The following is a 25,427-nucleotide window of genomic DNA, read 5'->3' on the forward strand; positions in this document are numbered from 1 at the left end:
GTGCTGTAGTCGACCGTGTTCTGAACTCTTGTCGTGAACCTCCTTTCTGAACCTTGCTGTATTGAGCCCCTTTTCTCGACTGTCTTGACTGCGACACCTCCGCTCTTTATATAGGGTCCCTACTGGCCTTCTCGAACCGGACAGAACGCTGCTTGACGTTTCTAGGTGGTCAGATGACTACAACTCTCGTGACGCTCATGAGCTCTGTTCACGACTGCGATCCTTCCCGAACCGTCCTGTTGATACTCGACTCGGTTGACCATCGTAGCTCGTCACGGTTGACCGCTCGTCTAGCGCTGGCCTGGGGCGAATTGCGTCGGCTGACTACACTCACACCACTACCCCCATTTGTGCCACCACCAGGTTTATAACACTGCCCCCTCCTTAGATCTGTCCGTCCCGGACAGAATCAACATCATGACATTGGCTGTAAAGTTTCATCGCTGCAGGCGGGGGTCGATCAGTGGCAGTTGGCTTGCCTCTTGAGCTTGATGGAGCCATCCATGTTGCAGTCAGCTTCCTTCTTCTTCTCCAGTTGGCCTTCACCTGTTTGCCTCGACGTCGTGCTTTCATCGCCACCCACGTTAAATTTAGTAAACGTTTTCTTCTTTTCCTCCAGTTAGCCTTCATCTGGTTGCATTGATGTCGTGAGCGCATCGTCATCCATGTTGCACTCAGGAAGAGTCGCCTTCTTCTTCTTCTCCGCCAGTTGGTCTTCATGTGGCTGCAGTTATTTCTTGGTAGAATCACCATGCACGTTGGACTACGCAAACGCCGCCGCCTTCTTTTCCACCAGTTGATCGTCCTCTTGTTGCAGTGACGTTGTGGTTGCATTGCTCTCTTGTCGGTCGGTACTGAGGACAGCCACTTGACACATGGAGAGGTATAGGATGTAAGGGCAGGGATTACAAAGATGGTTGACCAAAGAGGTGGCTTCATAGGGCTTTGCGAAGAAGGACTGGGATGGGCTTCAAATCCACAGGACAGGGAATTGTGGGACAGGTCATCATCTTCAGCCTTGTCTGGGGGGCATGCTTGTGGGGCAGGTTGGTAACACTCCTCGTGCAAAGGTCCCTCATCTTCGGCTTCAGGCTCCATTTGGCTTTCTTCACCACCATCAGGACCTCTCTCTCTCGTCTCAGTATTGGGCCAATAGCCTGTTGGTTTCAGACCTTGTCGATGACTTTCATCGTGCAAATGTCCATCATCTTCAACGTCAGGCTTCCTTGGATTCTCTTGACCACCATCAGGGCTTCTCTCGCTAATCTTCGCATCTGGACGAACGTCTGTAGGGTCCAAGCCTCGCCGGTAGCTTTCATCATGTAAACGTCCCTCAGCAAAAGGCTTGTAGGCAAACTCAGCGTTCTCTTGATCTGTCTTGCTGTTTAAGGTGCTCATATCAGGTACAGCTGCATCACGACCTTTGATAAAACTATTGGTCTCTTTTCTCGTTTCTTCATCAGTCTCTTTCTGCTTCTCGTTGAGAGCACAATCTTCATCAGCACTACACTAGTTTCTGCCTGTTTCTTCAAAACTTTGGATGGGTAGTAGTTCGACGTTGAATGATGGTGCGGCTCCTCCATCTTTCAAATCACTCTGGCAGCATGGGGTTTCTACCACGTCTTCCGAATTCCTCAGCATGGGTCTCGTCACTTCCTTCATCGAAGTATACATCTGTTCGAGCCCGGAACAGGTCTGTTCATTCAACATGTTCCGCATTGTACTCGTGGCAAGAACCTCTTCTCTTACGGCGCTCATCTGCTCTTGCTTGCTACGGGTGATCTCTTCTTGCATAGCTGCCATCTGTTCCTGCATGATACTGGTGATCAGTTGCTGCATACTACAGGTGAGCTGTTCCAGCAAGTTAGGTTCGACTTCAAAAAGATATGTGTCCGGATCTTCTTTTTCTTCCAACATGTCTTCTCGGAGGCGTGCTTGTAAAGTTTCCTTGTTTCCATATGTCTTCAGCCTTCGTCCATGGAGTTCTTCTTTCAGTTCTCTAAATTCAAGTTCGTACAGCAGTTTCAGACGAGCCATAGTAGATCCGATCCAATCCGATCCCACTTCTGACACCAGTTGTTACGAATCTCACTATCCAGGCTCTCTGCAAACTGCACCTTACACCACCAACTTAAAGAACTTGACAACTCAGGGCTCCAAAGTAACGTAACACTTTAATAGTTGAATAAATAACAGCCAATACTGTACAATTGGCAACACGTACACTGTACAAATATCTCTCCGATAACACCGTTCCGCCGTATCAACTCTTGCACTGGTCTCTCTCTGTCTCGTTCCGGGCTTGCACTGGGTTCAACAGTTCAGGACTGACTTCACACACTAGGCTCGTTGTGTCGGACTCGATCACAGACCAAGATCAAGACGCCGTTCGTCTCAACTGTACTTGATAGTACTCCGCACTGAACCGTCGTAATGCTCCGTACAGAACCACACCGCTGATCTGTGCTGTAGTCGACCGTGTTCTGAACTCTTGTCGTGAACCTCCTTTCTGAACCTTGCTGTATTGAGCCCCTTTTCTCGACTGTCTTGACTGCGACACCTCCGCTCTTTATATAGGGTCCCTACTGGCCTTCTCGAACCGGACAGAACGCTGCTCGACGTTTCTAGGTGGTCAGATGACTACAACTCTCGTGACGCTCATGAGCTCTGTTCACGACGGCGATCCTTCCCGAACCGTCCTGTTGATACTCGACTCGGTTGACCATCGTAGCTCGTCACGGTTGACCGCTCGTCTAGCGCTGGCCTGGGGCGAATTGCGTCGGCTGACTACACTCACACCACTACCCCCATTTGTGCCACCACATTTGGAGAGCTCTGTGAATGGACCATTGGCTTACCCCACCTTGTCCCGTGGATACCGTACTCCAGTTACAGTATTTAGACCCAGATGTTCTTTTACGTCAGTATTAGAGCAAATTGCCAATACCGGTACCGAAAACTTCCTTAAAATGAGGGGATTATGACCTATAGGCCTATATACCGGTATATATAAAAAAAAAAAAAGCCTGAGAAAACACCCAGCCTACACTAAATACCGGTACTTATAAAAAAAAATAGAAGGTTTTATCAGTCATATATTACAGGCAGGTCTTAATTTGATATAGTGTATTAGAAAGAATTAAACAAAATAATGTTATAAATGAAGCGAATGCGTGAATGTAATAATGTTATGTCCTGCGCATGTGTGACGTTTCGGTAGTGTCTAATGTCATGAATGGCTATAAAATTTAGGTCAAGACAATAAGTTGCAGCATAAGGGAACGAATTTGTGTAAAAATGCTTTTGAAACACAAATTTAATGGTTAATTTTAGTAATGAAATGAATGGACCATATTTTGTATGTTCACGTGTTAAAATAAAAAACTATCTTTGCGAAGAGTATATTTAGCCTTTGCGAGATTTTCCTCTTTGCGCATGTTGACCTTTCAGTCTTGTCGATCAATGAAATAGTAATACTTTCATAGAGTTGGTCAACTTTTTTTGTGAAGGTCTTAAGTTTGTTTTAGGGCTACTTTACATATGTTACTTTTCCAGTTAGTATCCAAGGAACATTTACGCCAAGTTTTATCAAGATTGGTTAAACGGTTTTGATTTTTATTCCGGACATACATATGCCTTTCTGCTTTATAGTAACCTATAGACTAGACATATATTACCCGCGGGTCTTAATTTGCGTATCACTGTCGATTTAGTCACTGAGAGTGTTTTGTAAACAATTAAACGAAATAATAATGTTATAAATAAAGCGAATGTGTGAATGTAAAAATAGTATGAATGAAGCTATCAAAATAGCTAATCGACTTAAATCCATTTTTTTCAAATAAAAACATTTGCTTGTAGGCCTACATATACTTGATTAAAATTTGAAATGAATAGACTTAATTTTGTATGTTCATGTGTTAAAGTATAAAGTAGATCCTGAGTTAGAGATAGATCTAGAGTTGTAGACTAATCTAGAGTTAATTTTGGCTTGGAAAGAGTTCATTCTGCGCGTGCGTGAAGACTTCGCTCTGCGCATGCGTAACCTTTTTTTTTATTACATGTATGCGATTCATGAATGGAACTATTAAAATAGATCTATAACTCAACACGGCTTCGCAGCTTTAGCGAACGAATGTATGAAAAATGCTTTAGAAAAACAAATTTGAATGTCAATTTGATTAAAATATGAAATGAATGGACTATAATTAGTATGTTAATTTTATTAAATATGAAATAAATAGACTATATTTTGTATTTTCATGTGTCAAAGTAAACAACTATCTGAGCAAAGTGCAGTTTTAAAAATTAGATCTAGATCCTTTCGATTTATGCATGGTAAACATGGCCTAAATCGATGAAATTATAATACTTCCATAGAGTTGGTCACCTTTTTTTTTGAGGGTCTTAAGTTTGTTTTAGGGCTACAATACATACACTATGGTCCCAGTTAGTACCCAAGGAACATTTATGCAAAGATTTATCAAGATTGGTCAAACGGTTTTGATTTCTATTCTGCACATACATACATATATATGCCTTACTTTCTACTTTATAGTATAAGATTTTTAAATTTATAGCTTCTTTAAAAGGGTGTGTCTGTGCATGATAATTGAAATGGGATGACTGCCGCCAATTTAGAACATTTTCCATTTATCATATACTCTAGTTAACATGGGTAAGGGTTTGGGGATAAAATCCCCCCTTTCAAAAGCTCTGGATTCGCTAGTGGACTAAGGTGCATTACATACGACAAGCAGTCACGGTTTGGCGTAACTAGCATTGCTCCATAAAGAGTGTCTAGACAATTTCTTCTTATCAGCTTGCAAATTCTTCACATAGTAAAAACAACCCCAAAAAACCTGGAACGTGGACACAGATGTTGAAAATGCCACTAACGATTTTCCTGGAAATGTGAAAGTTTATGTATATTTTTTTTTTAGGGAAAAAAATTATTATCTAATTGGCAACACATGGAAAACTTCTTTGACTGTTCTAATTTAAATAATACAGTGTTCTTAGAATCAAATGTGGTCTTGAGGTCTAACCAATCTATATCTAAAACATGCATACGACTAGGCTATTGTCTTTTAATGTTGCCTTGTCTGTATCACCAAACTAGAATTTTATATACCGTACTCTAGTACATTCGTGTAACCAGGATTTTTTTTTGGGTGGGTTAGGGTAATTGAGTCGGGGTAAAAAAAATTTAAATATTCGACAGTATTTCGTATTATGGCTGTCCATCATTATACACTCCACAGATTTCATATGTTACAAAAATATTAAATATCAATTTATGTTTAAAAAATTCCATAATAATAATCCAATTACTACCAGAATAACAACCAACACTTGTTGTCATGAACAAGAATAACGAAATATTTTAAAACTAGAACACACAATAGATAGATTTTGAACAAGATATATCTAATAAATAAAACAAAATGCTAGGAGTTATCACCATCACATAAAAAATGGATCACTTTTTGTGGTAATGGAAGGACTGAAAGTTGGCTTCTTGGTGTCGTCTGTAAAATGAGGTCCCGACAAACATTTTGTAATGAACTCACTGTAAATAAAAAAAATAAAAAAAAACATTTGTAACATAGGACACATTAATTAGGCCTAATTCTTACTTATAAAAGATATTCTAAGCATAGCTAGGGATTTAAATATTTATTTTATTTCAATAAAGTGGTTTTAAAATATAGCGTGAGAATATTAAGTCATTACAACAATAAAGTGCTCATTACACACATACACACAATACCTTTTGTTCATAATTAAAGAAGGGAACATATTTACAAAGCTTATATCAATTCACTGTCTTGGTAAAAAAGTTTGAAATATATTTCTCCCAATTCCTATTCTTGGATCAAGTTGAAACTTTGCAAAATTATTTATTGAAGCTGACAAGACATGAAGTTAATTAATTATTGGTGATTAATTATTTTCTTTGATACAGAAATAAGGGGAATAAATGGTACTTAATGAGAAATATATATGGATTTATTGCCCTTATTACATTTCAACACTTTTTTGTCCTCCTAATTCCCATTCTTGGATCAAGTTAAAATTTTGCATAAATATTCATAGTCGATGATAATACAAAAATCAATCCCATCAATCAATTAGAGCTAATTAATAAATATGTTGTTTTTTTTAGCATAAAGGGAGCTAAACCCTGCCATTTTCAGATAAATGGCAGTAATTAGCATTTCTTAGCTTTGTTTGTTAAAAAGTAATAAATAAATATTTCTCCGACACCCAATCTCGGATCAAGCTGATTTTTTGTACAATTATTTCTTTAAACTCACAACACAAGAATCAATAAAATTTTTAAAACCAATCAAATAATTAACTATTGGTAATTAATTATTTTGTTTGGTATCTAAGACTAAGACTAAGACTAAGACTAAGACTGCTTTATTGATCCTTACGGAAATTTGTTGTGATTACAAGGACTCGTTTCTCATATAAAGACAACACAACAGAAAAATACACATAAATACAACAGACAACATAAAGAGTTCATTCAGCGACTACACACAGGTATCTTGGTGCATTTCATGTTCCCTGATCAATGAGTGGCGGTGATAGAGTCTGACCGAGTGAGGTACGAACGAGTTTTTGTACCGCTCCGTTCTTGTTTTGATTGACAGCAGTCGCCCACTTCGCGACGACCTGGGGTAGTTCTGATGGAGCGGGTGGCCGTTGTCTTCCAAGATTTTTTCGATTTTTCTTAGGCACGTTTGTTCAAAAAGTTCCTTTAAATGTGGTAATGTTGTGAGTGTAATTTTTGATGCTTTTTTAATGATATTTTCTAGACGTTGCAACAGTTTAGATGAGGCGTTGCCTTGCCAACAACTTATTCCGTATGTTAGCAGATTTTGTACAGTCGCGTCGTAAAATGTCTCAAGGATCTTCTTATTTAATTTAAAACTGTTGAGTTTGTATAGAAAAAAGAGTCGCTGGGCTGTTTTCTTTGTCAGAGTTCCAAGGTGGTCTTCCCATGAAAGCTTATTGTTGATGATAATGCCTAGATATTTATATGCCTTTACTTGTTCTATAGATGTAGTGTTTATTTGCAGTTCACGTATAGTTTGTTTTTTCTTTCTAAAATCTATTATAAGTTCTTTAGTTTTTGTTACATTCAGTTCTAGAAAGTTGTCGGTGCACCAGTTTGTAAACTCTTCTATCGAGCTTCGATACTGAGTTTCGTCTCCTGAAATAAGACCGACTATGGCAGTATCATCAGCGAATTTAATGAGTTTAACTGAGTCATAGATGCTTCTTATGTCATTAGTGTAAAGAGTGTATAGCACAGGAGAAAGTACACAACCTTGTGGAGCACCCGTACATAGTACTCGAGATGACGATTTGGTGTTGTTGACTTTAACATACTGGGGCCGTTGGGTTAAAAAGTTTAGAACCCATACTTGCAAGTAAGGGCTTACATTTAAGTTACTCAGTTTGTTTATCATTAGATGTGGCTGTATGGTATTGAAAGCCGAGGAGAAATCTACGAAGAGGACTCGTGCATATGTTTTGGGTATATCGAGATGCTTATAAAGCTGGTCCAAAAGCAATAGAATGGCATCCTCAGTTCCTCTAGCTGCTTTGTATGCAAATTGGTGAGGGTCTAGGCTGTTATTGACTTTTGCTACAAGTTGTTTAAGAATATATTTTTCAAAACATTTCATAACAATAGGTGTTAGTGCTACTGGGCGGAAATCATTTAAGCAATCTATTTTTGGTTTCTTAGGCACTGGTATGATTTCTGAAGTTTTCCAGATGTTTGGAATTACGCACGTTTGCAATGACTTGTTAAAGATATGACAGAAGATAGAAGAAATTTGCTCCGCACATAGCTTGATCAGCTTGCCACTAATTTTGTCCGGTCCACAAGCTTTTGTTACGTCTACTCTCTTAAATAACAATGTCACTTCATCCTCCGTTACAAAATTGACGTAGGGCTCTTGTTTTCCTTTGGACAGAGTGTTGAAAAGTTCTTTGTGTAGATCAACAAAATCTTCTTTGTCAAAACCAGAATAAAAATAATTTAGTTCGTTGGTGAATTTCTCATCATCAGCCACTAAAATTTGTTTTCGTTTTGAGGCGCAGCCTGTTATTTTCTTTAATCCAAACAAAGGAAAGAAATTTTACTTGAACGAAGTGGTGGTATAAGCTGAATTAGTCCCCTTTGTAGGTCGCAGTTCTAAATTGAAACAAACAGTATATAACTATACAATCTTCTTTAGTCGTAAGTACCTCACTAGCAGAGTGTTTAGCACTTTGGCCTGAGGAGGCGTGCACCATGAGTTCAGATTCAGGTCATTACCCCACCCTTTTTTTGGTAAATGCTTTTAAAGACCAAGTATGGTAAAATCCACCCAGATATCCCTTTCATTTTCATCCCCCCCCCCATTTTCCCAACTGGTCCAGATAGGTGATAGGATCATAGCGTAATTAGAAAGCTAAAAGCAGGAAATAGCGCTAAACAAAACAATTGGTCAAAATTTTATTAATCGCACAGATTGTTGTTGGTCTTCAATCGTTTTTGCCTACCGCCCCCTTTTCATATTTGTTTTCTTAAAAAAATCTGCCAGTGCCCCCCTCTAAGAAAAAATATTAAAAAGAAGTCAGAGAAGGCAAATTTGAATAAAGCAAGTAGTTTTCTCTTCATAGAGCATTGTTAAGTGAATTAATTAGACATGGATGTCCTTAGTCAATGATTCGTTTGTCAACAAACAAGTTATGTGAGATTGTAAAACCCTATAAAATAGATTTAATATCTCAATAAAAGAGAAAATTATTTAATCAATGAAAGTCAATTTCTTTCCTTGCAGTCAGAGGTTGGTTTCATTCATTCGCATTAGATGCCTACAATGTAAAACAAATATTTTTTTTTTAGCCTACTTGAAGTCATGGCCAACCTATGAATCTTCATGTTTCTCAAAACAAATTCCAAAATTGTATTAAAGACAAAACGCGCAGTACAACTTCCTTTCAAAATCCAGCGAACCTCAGTTTACAATAAGAGTTTAACATGTTGCTCATCATGCGTTTCACACAAATGTAGAATATTGTAGAAAGATTAGTTCACTTTCGGCAAGGATTTGTATATACAATTTTTATAAATAGATTCAAATCGAAATGAAATTGTGGGCTAAAATTTTAACAAGATGTTGCCAGTGTATCACAACTCACAAGGTAAATAGTGGATAGATCTGGATTTTCTTTATTCTATATTACTTATAAAGCCTTTGTAGCTATGGTACCGACCAATGATGGTACCCCATATGTCGCAATAAACTACATAACTATACAATTTTGAAATAATATAATTATATCACTAACCAAAAAAATGTATTTTCTCAGATACGTTATTCACAATTTAATTTCAGTTTTAATCAATTTTCAAACAACATCATAAGACTTTTTGGGGCAAAAAAAAATGTGCAATTTTCTAAGAGGCCACTTAAGCATATTCTGCTTTACCTTTTTTAAAATAATGTTTGAACAGTAAAAAAATTGTTATTTGAAAATGTTGCCATTAAAAGTAGAACATTGGAATACTTTTTATCTGGTGGTAATTCAATAAACTTTTGGAGAAATTTTCTTTCCCAAATTAAAGAGCTTTCCTAATGACTTCTTTTTTCTTCTTCTTCATCGTTCTCATTGTTATGTTGGAGTGTTCATATAACTAGACCAATACATGAGATGAACTGCGCAGTGGTTTCCAAATCAGGGAGCTCTCCATATAGTTTTCTTTCTATTGGGGTGATTTTGTCAATGTTTTCATTTTAGAAAAAAAAAGGTAAAATTATTCTATTTGAATGCTAGCTTTTGCGTTGTTTTTTTAAAAATTAACATTTCCATATTAATATTTTAACATATGTAGGTAAAAAAAAACAACAATCTATAATCTAAAAGGCGTATTACCTAGTTTATTTATCAACTCATAAATGTTTACGTGTGCAAAGACTAAAGACAATAGATACCCTACGATAACAGCAACAGAGCAAGAATTTAAACATTGAAAAAGGGGATTCCTTAACTCAATTTCTAACGATGTTTCTGTTCTGTTCTTAAATTAAAAGCAAGCTAACTCTAATTTGTATTTAGTTTGACAGAGTAAATTTTCTAAATTTGTAAAAACTTTGTTTTGTTTCTCTGCCCCCCCCCCTTTCACAAAAGACCACTGGTCTAAATCTATTTAATTAATTTATTTACATGACTGATCCAAAATAATTGATACAATTACACTTCGTATAAGCTCTACTTCATGTTTTTCTTGTTAGTTTAGTATGTTTGAGTATCATGTCACAAACTTTTACGATTTCTAAAAATGTTTCCAGCAGATTTAATTTTGCATCTAAAAGTTTCCCTTTTATCCTAACAACTTCTACTGTTCACCACATGAACACACCCCATCTTAACTATGATTGATAATAAATATCACATATTCTTTCATCTAACCAGCTTAGTTAAATGGCTACCACAACCAGACTCAGTGACCAAGTCTCAGCCTGGATGGAATGAGATAAGAAGCCATTGCATTATTTGTTTAATCAACTGTGATGACACATTTTAGCTCACTCTAGGTATCACTCAGGTCCAAGAATTTAATTATTTTATTTTCACATTTTAATAATCAATTTTCCTAACTTAGCCCATCAAGCGCTAAAATACCACCACCACCCCTCCAATCCAACATCCCCCTTGCACCGATGTCACATTTTACCTTACCTATCATGACATGTGCCACACTAGACTCTTGACAAGAGTATACTCCCTTTGACCTATCTGGGTGAACACCTGTTGCCCCTCCTCCTATTCACTGGACCAATGTGGACGAATGGTGGACTGGACCTCCCCCCTCCATGCCAAGCCCTGATCATCTCCCCTTCACCTTCTCTGACCACCTGTGCAGGAAGACGAAGGGACACTAGTGGACCAGTTTCCTGGTTTCCCAATTCGCGTCTCAAATGTCTATCTCCAGGAAACTTTCTTCTTGATCAGACGGGGACTTTTTCTCGATGACGCCAGATTGTCTACATCACATTTGCAGCTTATCGCACACCACCCTTGCCCATCCCCTCTTCAATCTTTATCTGGAATAAACTTTTCGGTCCGAGATCATTCTTCACTGAAACTTGTTTGGAGCGTATCATTCAAAGTCATCCCCCCTTAGCTAGACTAGAATATTTTTATAATTCTTACCTCATGTATTTAGCTGTTTAGCTATTATTAATTTATCGCTGATAAATTATCGCTCACTACGAGCCCTTAGCATATTACTATTGATTAATTCCTTAGCAGGGAATTTTCATGACATTTCTGTAGCATGTTGTAGTTGTATTACCAAGTATGTATGTACTCTCATTCCTTTGTAAGGAATCCCCTAATTATTTATATTTTATTTTATATTATATTATTCTATTTTATCGACCATGTTGGCCGGGATACACTACTTTAGTGAAATCATATTTATTTACTTATACTCTATGTTTACTTATGTGAAAGCATGGGCGAGTATCAGGCATTGATCTCCCCTTCCCTTTCATCGCATTTATCTAAGCAATATATGTAATTGCTATTCACCGTGACTGGTGAACATGACTTGTATTACCTTATCACTTATTACTACCTGTTATTTCCCCTTTATAGGATTTCCTATTATTATTGTTATGAGATACAATATTTATTTGTTAGCTCCCTTAATTTATGAGCCTTAGCTTGTAGTTTCTTTACATCATTCTGAAGATGTCCTTCTCAGAAAGGCATCTACTTCCCAATAGTGTCATTATGGCTAACCGACTTATACATCATGTTGTTGCAGCTTTTATCTATAGGCAATCTGCACTTGGTAACCCATCAAATCATTGCTGATACCAGATTTGTTGACACCTCATCTGCTGATACCTCAGCCCTACCCTTACATCACCAGTGTCCAAACAACAACGCTCGCCAAAGACCCATCACTGGCTCCGCTGACAGTAGCCGCAGCTGATCCCTGCCTTTACAAACAGTTGGACTGCACACGGCCTGGACGCACTCCGCCAGCCCACCAGCAGACAGTGACAGTACCAGCCACACCAGTCTCCTTAAGGCAGCACCGGACACAGATAAGCTAAAGAAGAAAGCCTAATGACACTCAGACCACCTGGCTCTCAAATCTAATGATAATATGTACATACTAGATCTCATCCCAGCTCACTGTAAAGCATTACACCTTATCTTTTCCTTGTACAATACCCCCCCCCCCCAGCTTAGTTAAATGGCTATCACAACCAGACTCAGTGACCGAGTCTCAGCCTGGATGGAATGAGATAAGAAGCCATTGCATTATTTGTTTAATCAACTGTGATGACACATTTTAGCTCACTCAAGGTATCACTCAGGTCCAAAAATTTAATTATTTTATTTTCACATTTTAATAATCAATTTTCCTAACTTAGGCTTTCTTCTTTAGCTTATCTGTGTCCGGTGCTGCCTTAAGGAGACTGGTGTGGCTGGTACTGTCACTGTCTGCTGGTAAGCTGGCGGAGTGCGTCCAGGCCGTGTGCAGTCCAACTGTTTGTAAAGGCAGGGATCAGCTGCGGCTACTGTCAGCGGAGCCAGTGATGGGTCTTTGGCGAGCGTTGTTGTTTGGACACTGGTGATGTAAGGGTAGGGCTGAGGTATCAGCAGATGAGGTGTCTAATACCACCATCATTGTACAATAAACAATATTATATACAGTATTTGTTGCCTGCATTTAAAACGATGTGTCTGTATGTAAATTTGTGCAAGTGAGGGTTCTCAAACTCTAATATCCCCTAGACACACCAAAACAGCCACCTTTTAAACCCCCTTGTCACACCAACGTACTCAACTAATCATTAGAGGTCTTTTAAAACTTCTAAGTCACCATTTCCTGTATTTTTTATTTAAATCACTTATTGCAGCTAAATACATTAAAACCCTGTCATTTGCACAACGTTGCTACCAAACATTGGATAAATAGGCGAAATTGCTTTAAAACTTAAAGAGATTTACACCTAATTCAATATAATGACATTTCAATAGTGATAATATGAATGGTTCCAAAATAATGTTACTGGTACCTTATACTTAGCAACGGGTAGATTATAACAATAATGATGTTAAAAGTAATTTAGAAATGCTAATATTTAAGCTAAAAATAAATTCTCACCTTTGTACAGTTCAATGAGTCGTATTTGCTTTGTAGTTCCATAAACATCAACAACAGCATATAGAGGTGCAGAATCTTCATTAAGAGGAATAAGCTCATCACTTGGGCCTTGATCTTCACCATTAATTATAAAGTGCATTCTAGCAAAAATACCAGTTTCATCGGGGCAATACATAACACCTATACGCGAACCGACATCTGTTGCAAGGATCAGTTTTTTTGCAGTTTTAAGAGAAGGTTCATCTCTTTCAGCTGAGTGATGTCCATTCAGATTATTCACAAATGCAGTCCCAAGAAATTCGTGAGACGGCTGAAGCATAGAACGTCTTACACGCCCACAAGATGTGCTTATAACTTCACTGTTGCCTAACACAGATGTATATGAAGCCTGTCTAGTAGCTGCAGCTCTTTCAGGACTTTGATATTGTAACCTATTTCTTGATTTTGTAACTGCTGAGACCCAACATCTTCCTAGCTGTGCCAAATCAGGTAAGGCATATTGAGGCAGACCATTTTCTTGTTTACCTGGGTCTACCTAGTAACAAAATAATGTGTATGATGATTTATATTTAGGTATGCTCACTATATATATGTATATATATATATATACATCAAAGCTAATTAGAAATAAAATTATATATCTGTATGTTTTCATGGAGACAATTGTTTGAGTTTTGGGCACATCGGCACAATTAAGGCCATGTCGTGCCAGTGATCCCTCAAGGATCACTCTCCTTTACAAAAGCTAGATTCCATACAGTTAAATCATTAAAAACAAGGTCTATTCACAGTTAAAATAGTAAAGGTAGTAAAAATTTAATAATTAGTAAAAATCTTATGTAAATATTAAAGGGTCACAATTTCACAAATCAGATCTTCATAGTCAACCCCAACTCCCGGCAAAGCCCAGTATCTTCCCTGGTCGACATTGTCGAATAGTGTTTTTAAGTTGTGCGTTTTAAAACTTTTTTTCCTAACATCCTGGGGCAATCAATGAGGATATGATCCACCGTGAGGCGAGAGTTTGAGTTTTTGAGTTTAGGCACATTGGTACAATTTAGGCCATGTCGTGCCAGTAATCCTTTAAGGATCACTCTCCCTTTACATAACGAGGGCTAAATACAGTCAAATCATTAAAAACAAGGTCTGTTCATAGTTAAAATAGTAAAGGTAGTAAAAATTTAATAATCTGGTAAAAATCTTATGTAAATATTATATGTTCACAATTCAAAAATCAGATCTTCGTAGACTACCCCACCTCCCAGACAAAGCCCAGTACCTTCCAAGGGTCGACATTGGCAAATAGTGTTTTTAAGTTAGTGGCTCTAAAATATTTCTCCCTGACATCCTGGTTTGATTTGATTTTTGATTTGAGGCACATCGGCACAATTTAGGCCATGTCGTGCCTGCAGTCCCTTTAGGACCACTCTCTCTCTAAACAACAAGGGCCAGATTCTATACAGTCATATCATTAAAATCAAGGTCTATTCACAGTTAAAATAGTAAAGGTAGTAAGAATTTAATTATTTGGTAAAAATCTAATGTAAATAGTACATGTCCACAAACTCATAAATCAGATCTTCGTAGATAGCCCCACTTCCCGGATAAAGCTCAGTACCTTCCCAGGGTTGACATTATCAAATAGTGCTTTTAAATTAGTGGCTCTAAAATATTTCGCCCTGACATCCTGTATCTGGGGCAATCAACGAGGATATGTTCCACGGTGAGGCGAGAGTCACAGTACTCACAAAGTGGGGGCTCCTCTCTCTTCAGCACAAAAGAGTGCGTGATGTAGGTGTGGCCAATCTTAAGTCTGGACATGGTCGTGCTATCACGCCTTGTCAGACCCTTAGATGTGGGCCGCCACCTGACATCCGCCACAATCTGCCTGAGTTTACTGTGAGTCTCAGCCTCCCATCGGTTCTGCCACTCTCGATAGGTGGCAGAGGCAATACTTTGTCTCAGGTCAGAGCAGGGAACCTGGGTTCCTGACACAGCATGATTTAGGGCTCTCTTTGCTTCTCTGTCTGCGGCTTCGTTTCCCTCAATGCCAACATGGGAGGGGACCCAGATGAAGGTGACATCTCTACGGTCGGCTGTTATTTGGTCCAACAGCTTCAGGCTCTTATGTACCAATGGGATGTCAGTCTTCATCCGCTTCAAAGCTTGCAATGCAGATTTGGAGTCGGAGCAGATTATAAATTTCCTCCTTTCTGATGCTTTAACGGCCATAAGTGCAAGCGATATTGCATGCAATTCGGCTGTAAAGATGGAGCAGCCATCAGGGAGTCTACGGGAGATTGTTTTGTTCTGAAAGGAGCAGGCACACGCGAACTTTCCATCCATTTTGGATCCGTCTGTGTAGATGGTGCCACAATCTCCATAGCTCTCCTGCAGTTCCCTAAAGTGGACTTGTAGTATGCTTGGGTCTGTATTTTCTTTTTTGAAATTAAGAAGGGATAAATTTAATTTAATTAAATTAGCCAAGGAGGATTCTGAGGGGTTTCTATTTTAGAGATTTGGTCAATGGGTGGGGTTAAATTTTGGATGGGTTCTCTCATTATGGATCCGTAGTCTAGCTTGGATCGAATTAGACTCCGATAGAGCAGCAGCAAGGTATCTCTGTCAGCTCCCCAGTCCGTTTGGCTGAGTACTCTTAGTATATTTAATGACTTTTAGCATTTCTTCTTAAGTTCCTTAATGTGGGGGAGAAAATTAAATTTGGAATCTAAGGTGAGGCCTAAAAATTTTGTAGTTTTCACGACAGGGATCTTCTTTTTGTGTATAAATAGTTCAGGGTCTGGGTGGAGTCCCCTTAGATTACAAAAATGCATACTAACTGTTTTGGAGTCTGAGAATTTGAAACCATTATAGTTTGCCCAACCCTGAATTTTGTTTAAACATAACTGTAATTTTCTTTCTAAGGTGTTCATGTTTTTCCCATAAGTAAGAATGACAAAGTCATCAACATACAAAGAGCACTCTATGCCAGGGGACAGCGCATTTATGATGCTATTTATTTTAATGTTGAACAAGGTGACTGACAGAATGCTGCCCTGGGGTACACCCATTTCCTGGTCATGAGTGTCAGAAGCGGAGTTGCCCACTCGAACCTGAAATTTTCACTCTTTCAGGAATTCCTCCACAAAACAGGGGAGGTGTCCCTTAAGCCCCATAAGCGCCAGGTGACGTAGAATGCCATGTTTCCAGGTTGTGTCATAGGCCTTTTCTATATCGAAAAATACAGCTACTAGATGTTCTCTTCTGAGTAATGCATTTCTAATATAAGCTTCCAGCCATACCAGGTGGTCAGTTGTTGTCCGCCCCTGCCGGAATCTGCACTGGTAGTTTGAGATCACTTTATTCCTTTCCAGGTACCAGACCAGCCTACTGTTAATCATTCTTTCCATGGTTTTGCAGATGCAGCTTGTTAGTGCTATTGGTCGATAGTTAGCTGGGTCAGAGCCGTCTCTTCCCGGTTTAGGTATCGGTATAACTGTGGCTTTCCTCCAGCTGTTTGGGAAAGCGCCTGTTTGCCACACACAGTTATAGACCCCTAGCAGGACTGCCAATGAGGGTTTGGGAAGGTGCTTGAGGAACTGGTAATGGATTTCGTCTTCTCCAGGTGCTGTGTCATGTGACTTGTCCAGCGATTCCCTCAGTTCCTCAAGCGAGAACGGTTTGTTGTAGTCTTCATTGTTCTCTGACCTGAAATCTATGGGGTGTCTTTCCTCCCTGGTTTTGACTTTTTGGAACTCTGGCGTGTAGTGTGCAGTGGATGATTTTTCTGCTATTGAGGATGCAAGGCAGTCAGCTATTTCTCTGGGGGACGTGACAGTTCGTCCTTGGTTTTTCAAATGCCCTATTGCATTTGATTCTTTCCCTTTGATTCGCCTTACTGCCTTCCAAACCGCTCTAGCAGAAGTTTTGGCATCCAGACTGCCGACAAAACTTCTCCAGGAATTCCTTTTGGCTGACCGTATGGTTTGTCTAGCCTTTGATCTAGCTATCCTGAATAGCTTTAGGTTTTCCTGGGAAGGATTCTTTATAAATGCAGCCAGTCGTTTTTTCCTATCACCAATAGAACTTTTGCAAGCTGTATTAAACCATGGTTTGCTAGGCCGTTTTGGATTTGCAGAGGTTAGGGGTACAACTTTCCTGGCTATACTTAGTAGCTTGCTAGCAAAGGTATCAGCTGGGTTCTGTTCATGGAGGATATTTTCTGTGATATCCTCGGAGCATCTTTTTTGGAATTGTTCCCAATCGGCCTTATTCAGTTTCCACCGCTGAGGTCGTCCCAATGAAGGGAGATTGTTAGTAATGATGATTGGGAAGTGATCACTTCCCCGTAGATCATTGCTAACTGACCATTTAAAATCGTCCAGAAGTCCGGGACGCATACGGTGAGGTCGATGCATGTGAGTGATCCAGTTCCTGGGTGCAAGTAGGTCGGTGATGCATCATTAAGTATGCATAAATCATGTTGGAGGAAGATATCCTCCAGCATACGACCTCTTGAGTCGGTATTGTTGGATCCCCACATGGTGTTATGGGCATTGAAATCCTCAAGGATTAAATAAGGCCGGGGGAGTTGTTTCAATAGGTCCTCCATGTTTGTTCGGTTTAATGGAGCGCCTGGTGGTAGATACAGGCTGCAGCAAGTGATAACCTTGTGAAGGGTTATCCTAGCTGCTATGGCCTGTAGTGTGGTCTGTAGTTCTACCTTCTCATGGGGAATGCTGTCCTTCACAAGGATACAGACTCCACCTGATGCTCTCTCTGCATCTTCAACATTCTTGCTGTAAGAACTGTAGCTTCGGAAACTGATGCTATCTTTTAGAAATGTTTCCTGTAAGCAGATAGCTACAGGAGTCTCAGAGTCCATCAGTAGCTGCATTTCCTCATAATTGGCCTTGAGGCCTCTACAATTCCACTGTACAATTCTGGAATCCATGGCTTATTCTAAATGACCTACTTGGAGCTATTAGGCCTTGGGAGGCCCCCGGAGGGGTTTCCCTTTATTCCAGTGACCTTGGTATTTTTATTCTTGGGTTTGGATGGAGAGGAGGACAACCCCCTTTGGGGGAAGTCTTTCTCTCTGGAGAGGGGAGATCCCTCTGGTTAGAGCGGAGGTTATTTCCTCCTCTCTCACCTCGGGCATCCTCTCCGCTTTGATTTCTCCCCTTAGGAAGTTGGTCAACCTCTAATTTGGTAGAGGTTGGGATGTCTGGCTGGGTTCTCTGAGGAGAACCTGTGTAAGACATGATGTCTCCGGGTTCTCCCGGAGTGTTGGTTTTGACATGCTGCTCAGTCTCCTTGCTCTCATCAGCGAGCACAGAGAACCTGTTCTTTAGCATGACAACAGGGTGTGTGTTCTTTGGCGGTGTTTTCTTCTGAGTTGGAGGAGGAGGGGGTGGTGGGGTCAATGTGTCCATCTGTTGTCTATGGATCTTCCTATCTTAGCAACAGACTGGGCGTAGGTCTTTGTCAAGCCGAATTGGCCCTTGGGTAGGGCCAATACAGCCGATTTCGCCTGCCTGAAGGTATATCCATTTCTTGCCTTGTTCTCCTGCACGGCAACCTCCTGTTTCCACAAAGGGCAGTCCTTAGAGTAGGTTGAGTGTCCAGCGTGACAGTTTGGGCATTTAAACTGGGCTGTGCAGCCCTTGTCTTCATGACCCTCTCCAGCACATCTAGCACACAGGAGTGTTCGTCTTGCAGACTGCCGCGCTGTGTCCATAACCCTGGCACTTGAAGCATCTCATAGGGTTAGGTATGCAGGGCCTCACTGGAACTCCTAGGTATCCTGCCTTCACATACTCTGGCGGTGTTCTAGTTCCGAATGTGAGGATAATAGTGGCGGTTTTGACCTGCTCACCATCCCTGCGCCTGGTAATGCGTCGGGCATGGGTGACTCCTTCAAAACCCTCCACTATTTCCTTCTCGGAACATTTCAGCAGGTCTCTAGAGTTGATTACACCTCTGCTGGTGTTCAAACTCTTGACTTCCACTTGGAGATCAGAGATTTTTCTGCATCATAAAAGCCCATCAGAGTGTATCTTACTATCAACTTCTACGAGAAGTTCCAATGATTTGTGTAGCTTAGATAAACTCTTGGGCTCTCCCACTACTGACTTATAGATGAGAAAATGGCTCATCTTTGTAAGGCTTTTTCCCTCAACTGTGCATTTGATTTGATTTTGATTTTGTTTTTAGGCACATCGGCACAATTTAGGCCATGTCGTGCCGTAAGGACTACTCTCTCTCTAAACAACAAGGGCCAAATTCTATACAGTCATATCATTAAAATCAAGGTCTATTCAAAGTTAAAATAGTAAAGTAGTAAAAATTTAATTATTTGGTAAAAATCTAATGTAAATAGTACATGTTCACAAATTCATAAATAGGTCTGGGGCAAGTTGTTTATCCATAGGTGTACTTATTAGTTCGGCACCTGTGCTACTCACCCCCCATCGAGTCCAACAAGGGGACGGGCTATTTGGATGTCCAGAATGAGCCTACCAGGGCTACACAGGTGCTATACTCAGTCAGCTGCTGCATCGAGCATGTGTCCGATACAGCAGCTCCCTGATTGACCCTCCAGCCACCGCCCTTCACCTATGCTGGTAGCTCGGCATGACCAGCCGGTTGACCTAGAGCGGGCCACCTGGGCCTCAGGTCTAGGGGAACTTGGAGCCAAAGTATTGTGTTGTGGTGGTTTATCCCCAGGATCTCTTTATCCTACCTTACCCGTCGCAGTCCAGGGCAAATGGACAATGACATAGGGAGGTTTTAAAGATAAGGAGACAGAGTGATGATCAATGAAGGCAGACTGAGTAAAAGAGGAGGCAGACACAATGATAGAAAAGAAGTAGGGCACTTTTAAGCTCCAAAAGTGCTAAGGAAAGAGGAGCGCAGTTAAACGTCATGTCTCGGGACGGTTTGCTCCCTAGTCATATGTGCAGAGTCAGCAGTGAATGCAGCATTAATTTGAGTGATGTCTGTTAATGCTGACCGGTTCCACACATGTTATATTGTACAGTACTATATAGCTAATTTTCATGTTAATTAGAAAAAGTAGATAGTCAAACCAAAACAAAGCAGCTGCCTCAGTAAATACATTGACAGCAATTGTAAGCTCATGATTGGTCTGTGCAAAAAGGGGCGCAATCATCTGTATAGAGAAGCTTTGTAAAAATCATCTCTTTAATATTACTATTGGAGAGTAGGCACGGAAAGTTAAATACTCGGTATGTTGACATCAGTGAGGCACTGAAGTACTGTAAATATTTTGGCTTAAAAGAGGACGGCATAACAGAAAATGACATGAGTAACAATAATTTATAAAGCTCTTTGATGTCAAACTGATGGTTTAAAATTCAATTTCACATTCTAATTGTAAATTTTATTTAAGAATTTCCTAAGAAAATGTATTGGCAGTTAGTTTCTACTTTTTTTCTTCTTCTTTTCTTTTTTGACTAAAGATAAATCATAAAATGGGATTTTATTTTTAAAAAGTGCAGGAAGGAGAAAGAAGAGTGGTGGAAATTTGTTGTGAAATAAATTAATCAACAAAGTTTAACAAACTAATGAACAGTCAGAATGAGTTAATTATAGGTTCCCAGTCATTTCATCCCGTTATTTTCATCATCTGATCATTTTATCTAACAAATAGTAATTGTAAAAATTATGAAATGAGCAATATTTAATTAATTCATTTTTTTTTAAATGACAAAAGTGTAACGCACATTAAAAGCCATAAAAATTTAACATGTATAAATAAAGAGGTAATGTAAAAAAGTGTTTTTGTGTTCATCTATATCAATAAGATAGATAGGCTATCGATTGTAAGTACAGAAGACGATCAATCGATTCATATTGCTGAACAATATTTGTTATTCCTTAAAAGGAATTAAAGCAAAACTTATATAGGCAACATGATATCCCGAGGATGGGTGAAGTCAGCCTTTATTAGAAAAAAAAAAAAAACTTATTTCAAGGCTAAAAATGATGCACCCATTTTCAAGAAAGAGCGATTGAAAAATAAAATAAAGCGAAACATGGTGGTACTTCTACCACACCTTGGCCTTGATGATAGTGGCACGGTCATAATTATTCTAATCTCACTTCTATCTCTCAAAACATTTTCACTACTTCCACCACACCTTGGCCTTTAATCATTATGTCATGCGCAGGATAATATTATAATATTACATCCCCCACATCCAATAGAAGCGCTATAGCCAAGTACACATCCAGATTTACAATATAACATTTCTCATCAAGAATGCAAATTGGAAGAGGAAACACTATCAACGCATATATATTAGATGAAAGGAGGGCTTCAAGTCAAAGCCTTAACAGCACAATTAAACAATGAAAAAGAAAAATATTTAATTGGGGATGAAATGACCGGTCACCTAATTATAATATAAACAATTATTAAGTATAAAAAAGCAATATTAAAAATATTTCATTATTTATTTTTTAAATGATATTTTAAATTATACCTCTGTGAGGCCTATCCTCATGTGGCCACTCCAACCACGTTCTGTTTTTTCTATTTCGACAAGAAATATCTCTCCTGGTTGTAAAGGTTTTTCACTAAATACCAAGGCGTGTGCAAAACTAACTTCTCTTAATGCAACAGTGTTATTCTGAAGAAGTCTAATATTTTGACCATGAGATTTGTGGAACCTTCGAACAGGCATCTCCTTGAATTTCAACCCTTTAAAAAAATGAACATGTTTAAATATTTAAACTTTTAAAACAAAAAGATACTGGTAATAAAAAGGTGATAATTAATTCTAAAACATTAGGCTTAGATTTTAATAATCTGAAAAATCTGTTACAATGGATTTTCATGAATAAACATTTATTCCTTTTAATCCGATTTAGGACTGATGGCAGAGCGACATTCTTGTTTTTTTTGGCGTGGTGTGCGGAGTGATGGCAACACAGTGGTGTGCTGTGTATAATAAGCTTGACACAGACAGCTCATCTTGACAAAGTGATTGCTCTTTCTCACACCATACAATTGCACAACAACTTGTTTTTTAACAATGTTATGATCATCATGGCTGACAAAAGGAAGTGTATGATTTCTACAGGATCTTTTGCTAAAAAGCCCAGAAAAAACATCTACCTAGACATGTAGATTAAGATCATACAGAAGTAGGAAGGTGGAATAAAAGTCTTAGTAATTGCTAGTAGCATGGGGTTTTCTCATTCCACCATACTTGAAGATAAAGAGAAACTGAAAGAGACTGCAAAGGGGAGAAGAGGGTCACACTTAAAGACAAAACATGCTTAACAACAGACTTTCTGGTCCCTAACCCTGTAATTAAGCTGGGACTCACTGTATTAAATATTTTATCAAATATAATAAGACAAAACTTTTTTAGCAAACATGTAAGCAAGGTATGTCAAAACTCATATTCTTTTAAAACAGATTTTTAAAAATTTAAGTTAACAGAAAACAATCACTCCTTAGTACCTTGCTATATAGGTTATCGAAAAATATTGCTTTGACTGTATTGGACTATAATTTACAATAGTTTGAATGATGTTAAAAAATCTTAAACAGTAATTCCCAAAGTGGTCTATATAGACAGACACCCAGGGGTCTAAGGTGACTTTCAAGGGGTCTACGAAAGTGAAAAAATAGCGGATATCATTTAAGCAGGTTGAAACTTAAAATTTTATTTTCCATAAATGAAGTTAACACATACACACAGTGACCCAACAAAAACGCAAAATTTCCAAACAAATTAGCATGGTGTAATATATGTGTGCATAAACATAACAGATTTTAGTAAGTGAAGGTTCTGGTAAGCCTTGTTTGTTGAGGTCTCTATCTTCTTCAATATTATAATATTAGATCTAAAAGTATGCCATATTTGCAGAGAAAGAGTGTACTTTAAAATTTCATCTCATTCTCCTTTTTCATCAATGTTTAAAATGCATAACTTGCTTAAAATATGTTCAAGGACTAGGTATATGTTGATGCTGATGTGTATTACAGTTTAACCAGAAATCTTGATTATTTTGTCCATCTCTCTTTGATAAGAGCGTCTCTTTTTGCAACATTGGCAAACTTATGTGTGTCAGGATTAGTTAAACTGACTATCATATTCTTATCTGTAAATTCTGCCAGTAGGGAATTCATATGACTATTGTGGGGACAACTATAATGGTCGCCAGAGATGAACTCGAAGAGTGACTCCAAGATTTCTGATAGCTTAATGGAATGTTAGAGATTGAGAACAGGACAATCTACCACGAACAAACAATTCAGTGAAGGGATGACACCATGCATTTCAGCTGTCTATTGAGGGCCACCCCCTCCAATGTCTACAAGTTAATCTCTCACTTCCCCAGAGAACAGGAGAAAATTGACAACAGATTCTAAGGTACAATGCTGGGGAACGAAATAAAGCTGCAAGCAAGACAAAATAGCTCCAAATTAACAGACATTTTGCAGTTATATTGTCAATGTATGTAAACAAGCCACTGATGAAGTTTCTACATGACATTGTATACAATTTAACTTTGTGAAAGTTGTGTGTGTGTGTGTTTGTGTGTAAATATGACAAGTATAGAAGTATCTTTGTGTGTTTTTGAAGTGCACTTTTGGAATATAAATAAATGCTACATTTTGAAATTATTCATATAAGATTATTATAAATCTTGCATAATGTTTTCATGATCATATTTTAAGATATCTGCAGTGCTTTCTGCAAAATGATTGAAAAATAATGATAACATTAAAATAAAACAAAATTTGGCTCTATTCAAATTTTATTATATATAAAGTATTTTTGCAAAATGACAGAATTTTTTTTGCATGCTTTTTTATCGGAGCTATTTTGTCGAGGAACCCATACACACTTATATTTGCTTAGTTAATCCTTTAAATTTTAACAGTTTTGAATTAATTTTTTTTTTAAATTGTAAATGTTAAATCTTATGAATCAAGAAATCCACGAAGAACTGTTCTTTGCTGATAGCTTTTATTAATTGCTCTTTCACACTGAAGAACGACAGTGGACAAAAGGAAATATTTTTTCTCCTTCTAATGCTGTTTTGGAGTTCTTGAATGGTTAACATCCAATTTTGAAATAAAATAGTAATTAAGTACAAATCAGACATAGTGTATTGAACAGACTTGTTTCATAAATTTGATTAGATTAACTTGCAGCTACAAAGTGATAAACTAAATTTGATAAAATCAGGAAGATGAAGTTTTGACTTATGTTTAAATTCCCTCCATTCCGATTTGCAGCCAAAGGTTGGGGGAGATTCTGAATATTGTAATACCTGAGTGGAAGTGAGATTTTAGGCAACTCAAAAAGAGGAGGTAGGATTCCATCACAATGGCATCTTTGTAACAACTAGACCAACTCTTAGTTAAAGAGCTTAAGCAGGAACTTCGTTACAGACGTCTTAAGCTTGGTGGTAGCAAGGAGGTGCTAACAGCTCATCTCCGGCAAGCCCTGATCGATGAAGAAGAAAATCCGGAGACCTACCTATTTGAAATTGAGCCGGAGATCGTTGAGCTTATTGGCAAGATACTGGAAGGTATTGATGCAATGTGTGAACAAATAAACAGGATGTGGAACAAGGTAGATAACATGGTGTCACAAGCGAAAGAAGGAATAGACTCGTTGATGAAGGAGCAGTTGCCTGTAGACTTGGTGAAGAAGTTGCATGGTCAGGACTGTGGCTGCACAAACAGTGGTGATGGAGATGCTGGGGATTGGAGCGCCGTCTGTAATTGTGTTGTAGGCAAGTCTCTTGGGTGTGAATTTCAAGATGAGAAACGTGACAATGATTGCTGCGACGATTTCAACGGGATGTACTGAATCGAAAGAAAAGAGACAAATGAAGAAACTAAAGTCTGTTATGTGCCTGAAGCTTTTTTCCTGTTGTACCTATTACGAATACCTTAATGAGCTGGTCAGATCAAGAAAACATTGGCTCTGCGTCCAAGCCTGTTGCTAAGGATCTTAAAGACCTCTGTCTATCTGCCTTTGCTCATGAGAGAAATTTAAAGGTCAATAACTGCATCCAGAAGTTAAGCATGAACTGTAATTGTGACACTTCACACAGAGAATGTGGATGCCAAGAAAACAACCAACAAGGCATTTGTACTTCTGCCATCATCATCGAATTGGCATAGACGGTGTCAGTCAATCCAGGCTAAATCTGAGCTGTCAAGAGG

General features: G+C 38.6%; 1 protein-coding gene across 8 annotated transcripts in view; it reads right to left on the bottom strand.

Moving 5' to 3' along the window:
* Positions 1-5,364: 5,364 nt before the first annotated feature.
* The window catches only part of LOC106078736 (neuralized-like protein 2), a 51,545-nt gene continuing 31,482 nt past the window's right edge, over positions 5,365-25,427 (bottom strand). For 6 of the 8 annotated variants that reach the window (XM_013239736.2, XM_013239738.2, XM_013239735.2 and 3 more), the window contains exons 2-4: positions 21,715-21,932; positions 13,205-13,739; positions 5,365-5,572 (exon numbers count right to left, since the gene is read on the bottom strand). In XM_013239736.2, coding sequence (XP_013095190.1) covers positions 5,451-5,572; positions 13,205-13,739; positions 21,715-21,915 — 858 coding nt within the window. In that variant the 5' untranslated portion in view covers positions 21,916-21,932 and the 3' untranslated portion in view covers positions 5,365-5,450. The remainder of the gene's footprint in view (positions 5,573-13,204; positions 13,740-21,714; positions 21,933-25,427) is intronic. The other 2 variants (XM_013239734.2, XM_056036739.1) reach the window with 1 other exon arrangement.

The sequence above is a fragment of the Biomphalaria glabrata genome, chromosome 7 (assembly GCF_947242115.1).
Source record: "Biomphalaria glabrata chromosome 7, xgBioGlab47.1, whole genome shotgun sequence".
Taxonomy (NCBI): domain Eukaryota; kingdom Metazoa; phylum Mollusca; class Gastropoda; family Planorbidae; genus Biomphalaria; species Biomphalaria glabrata.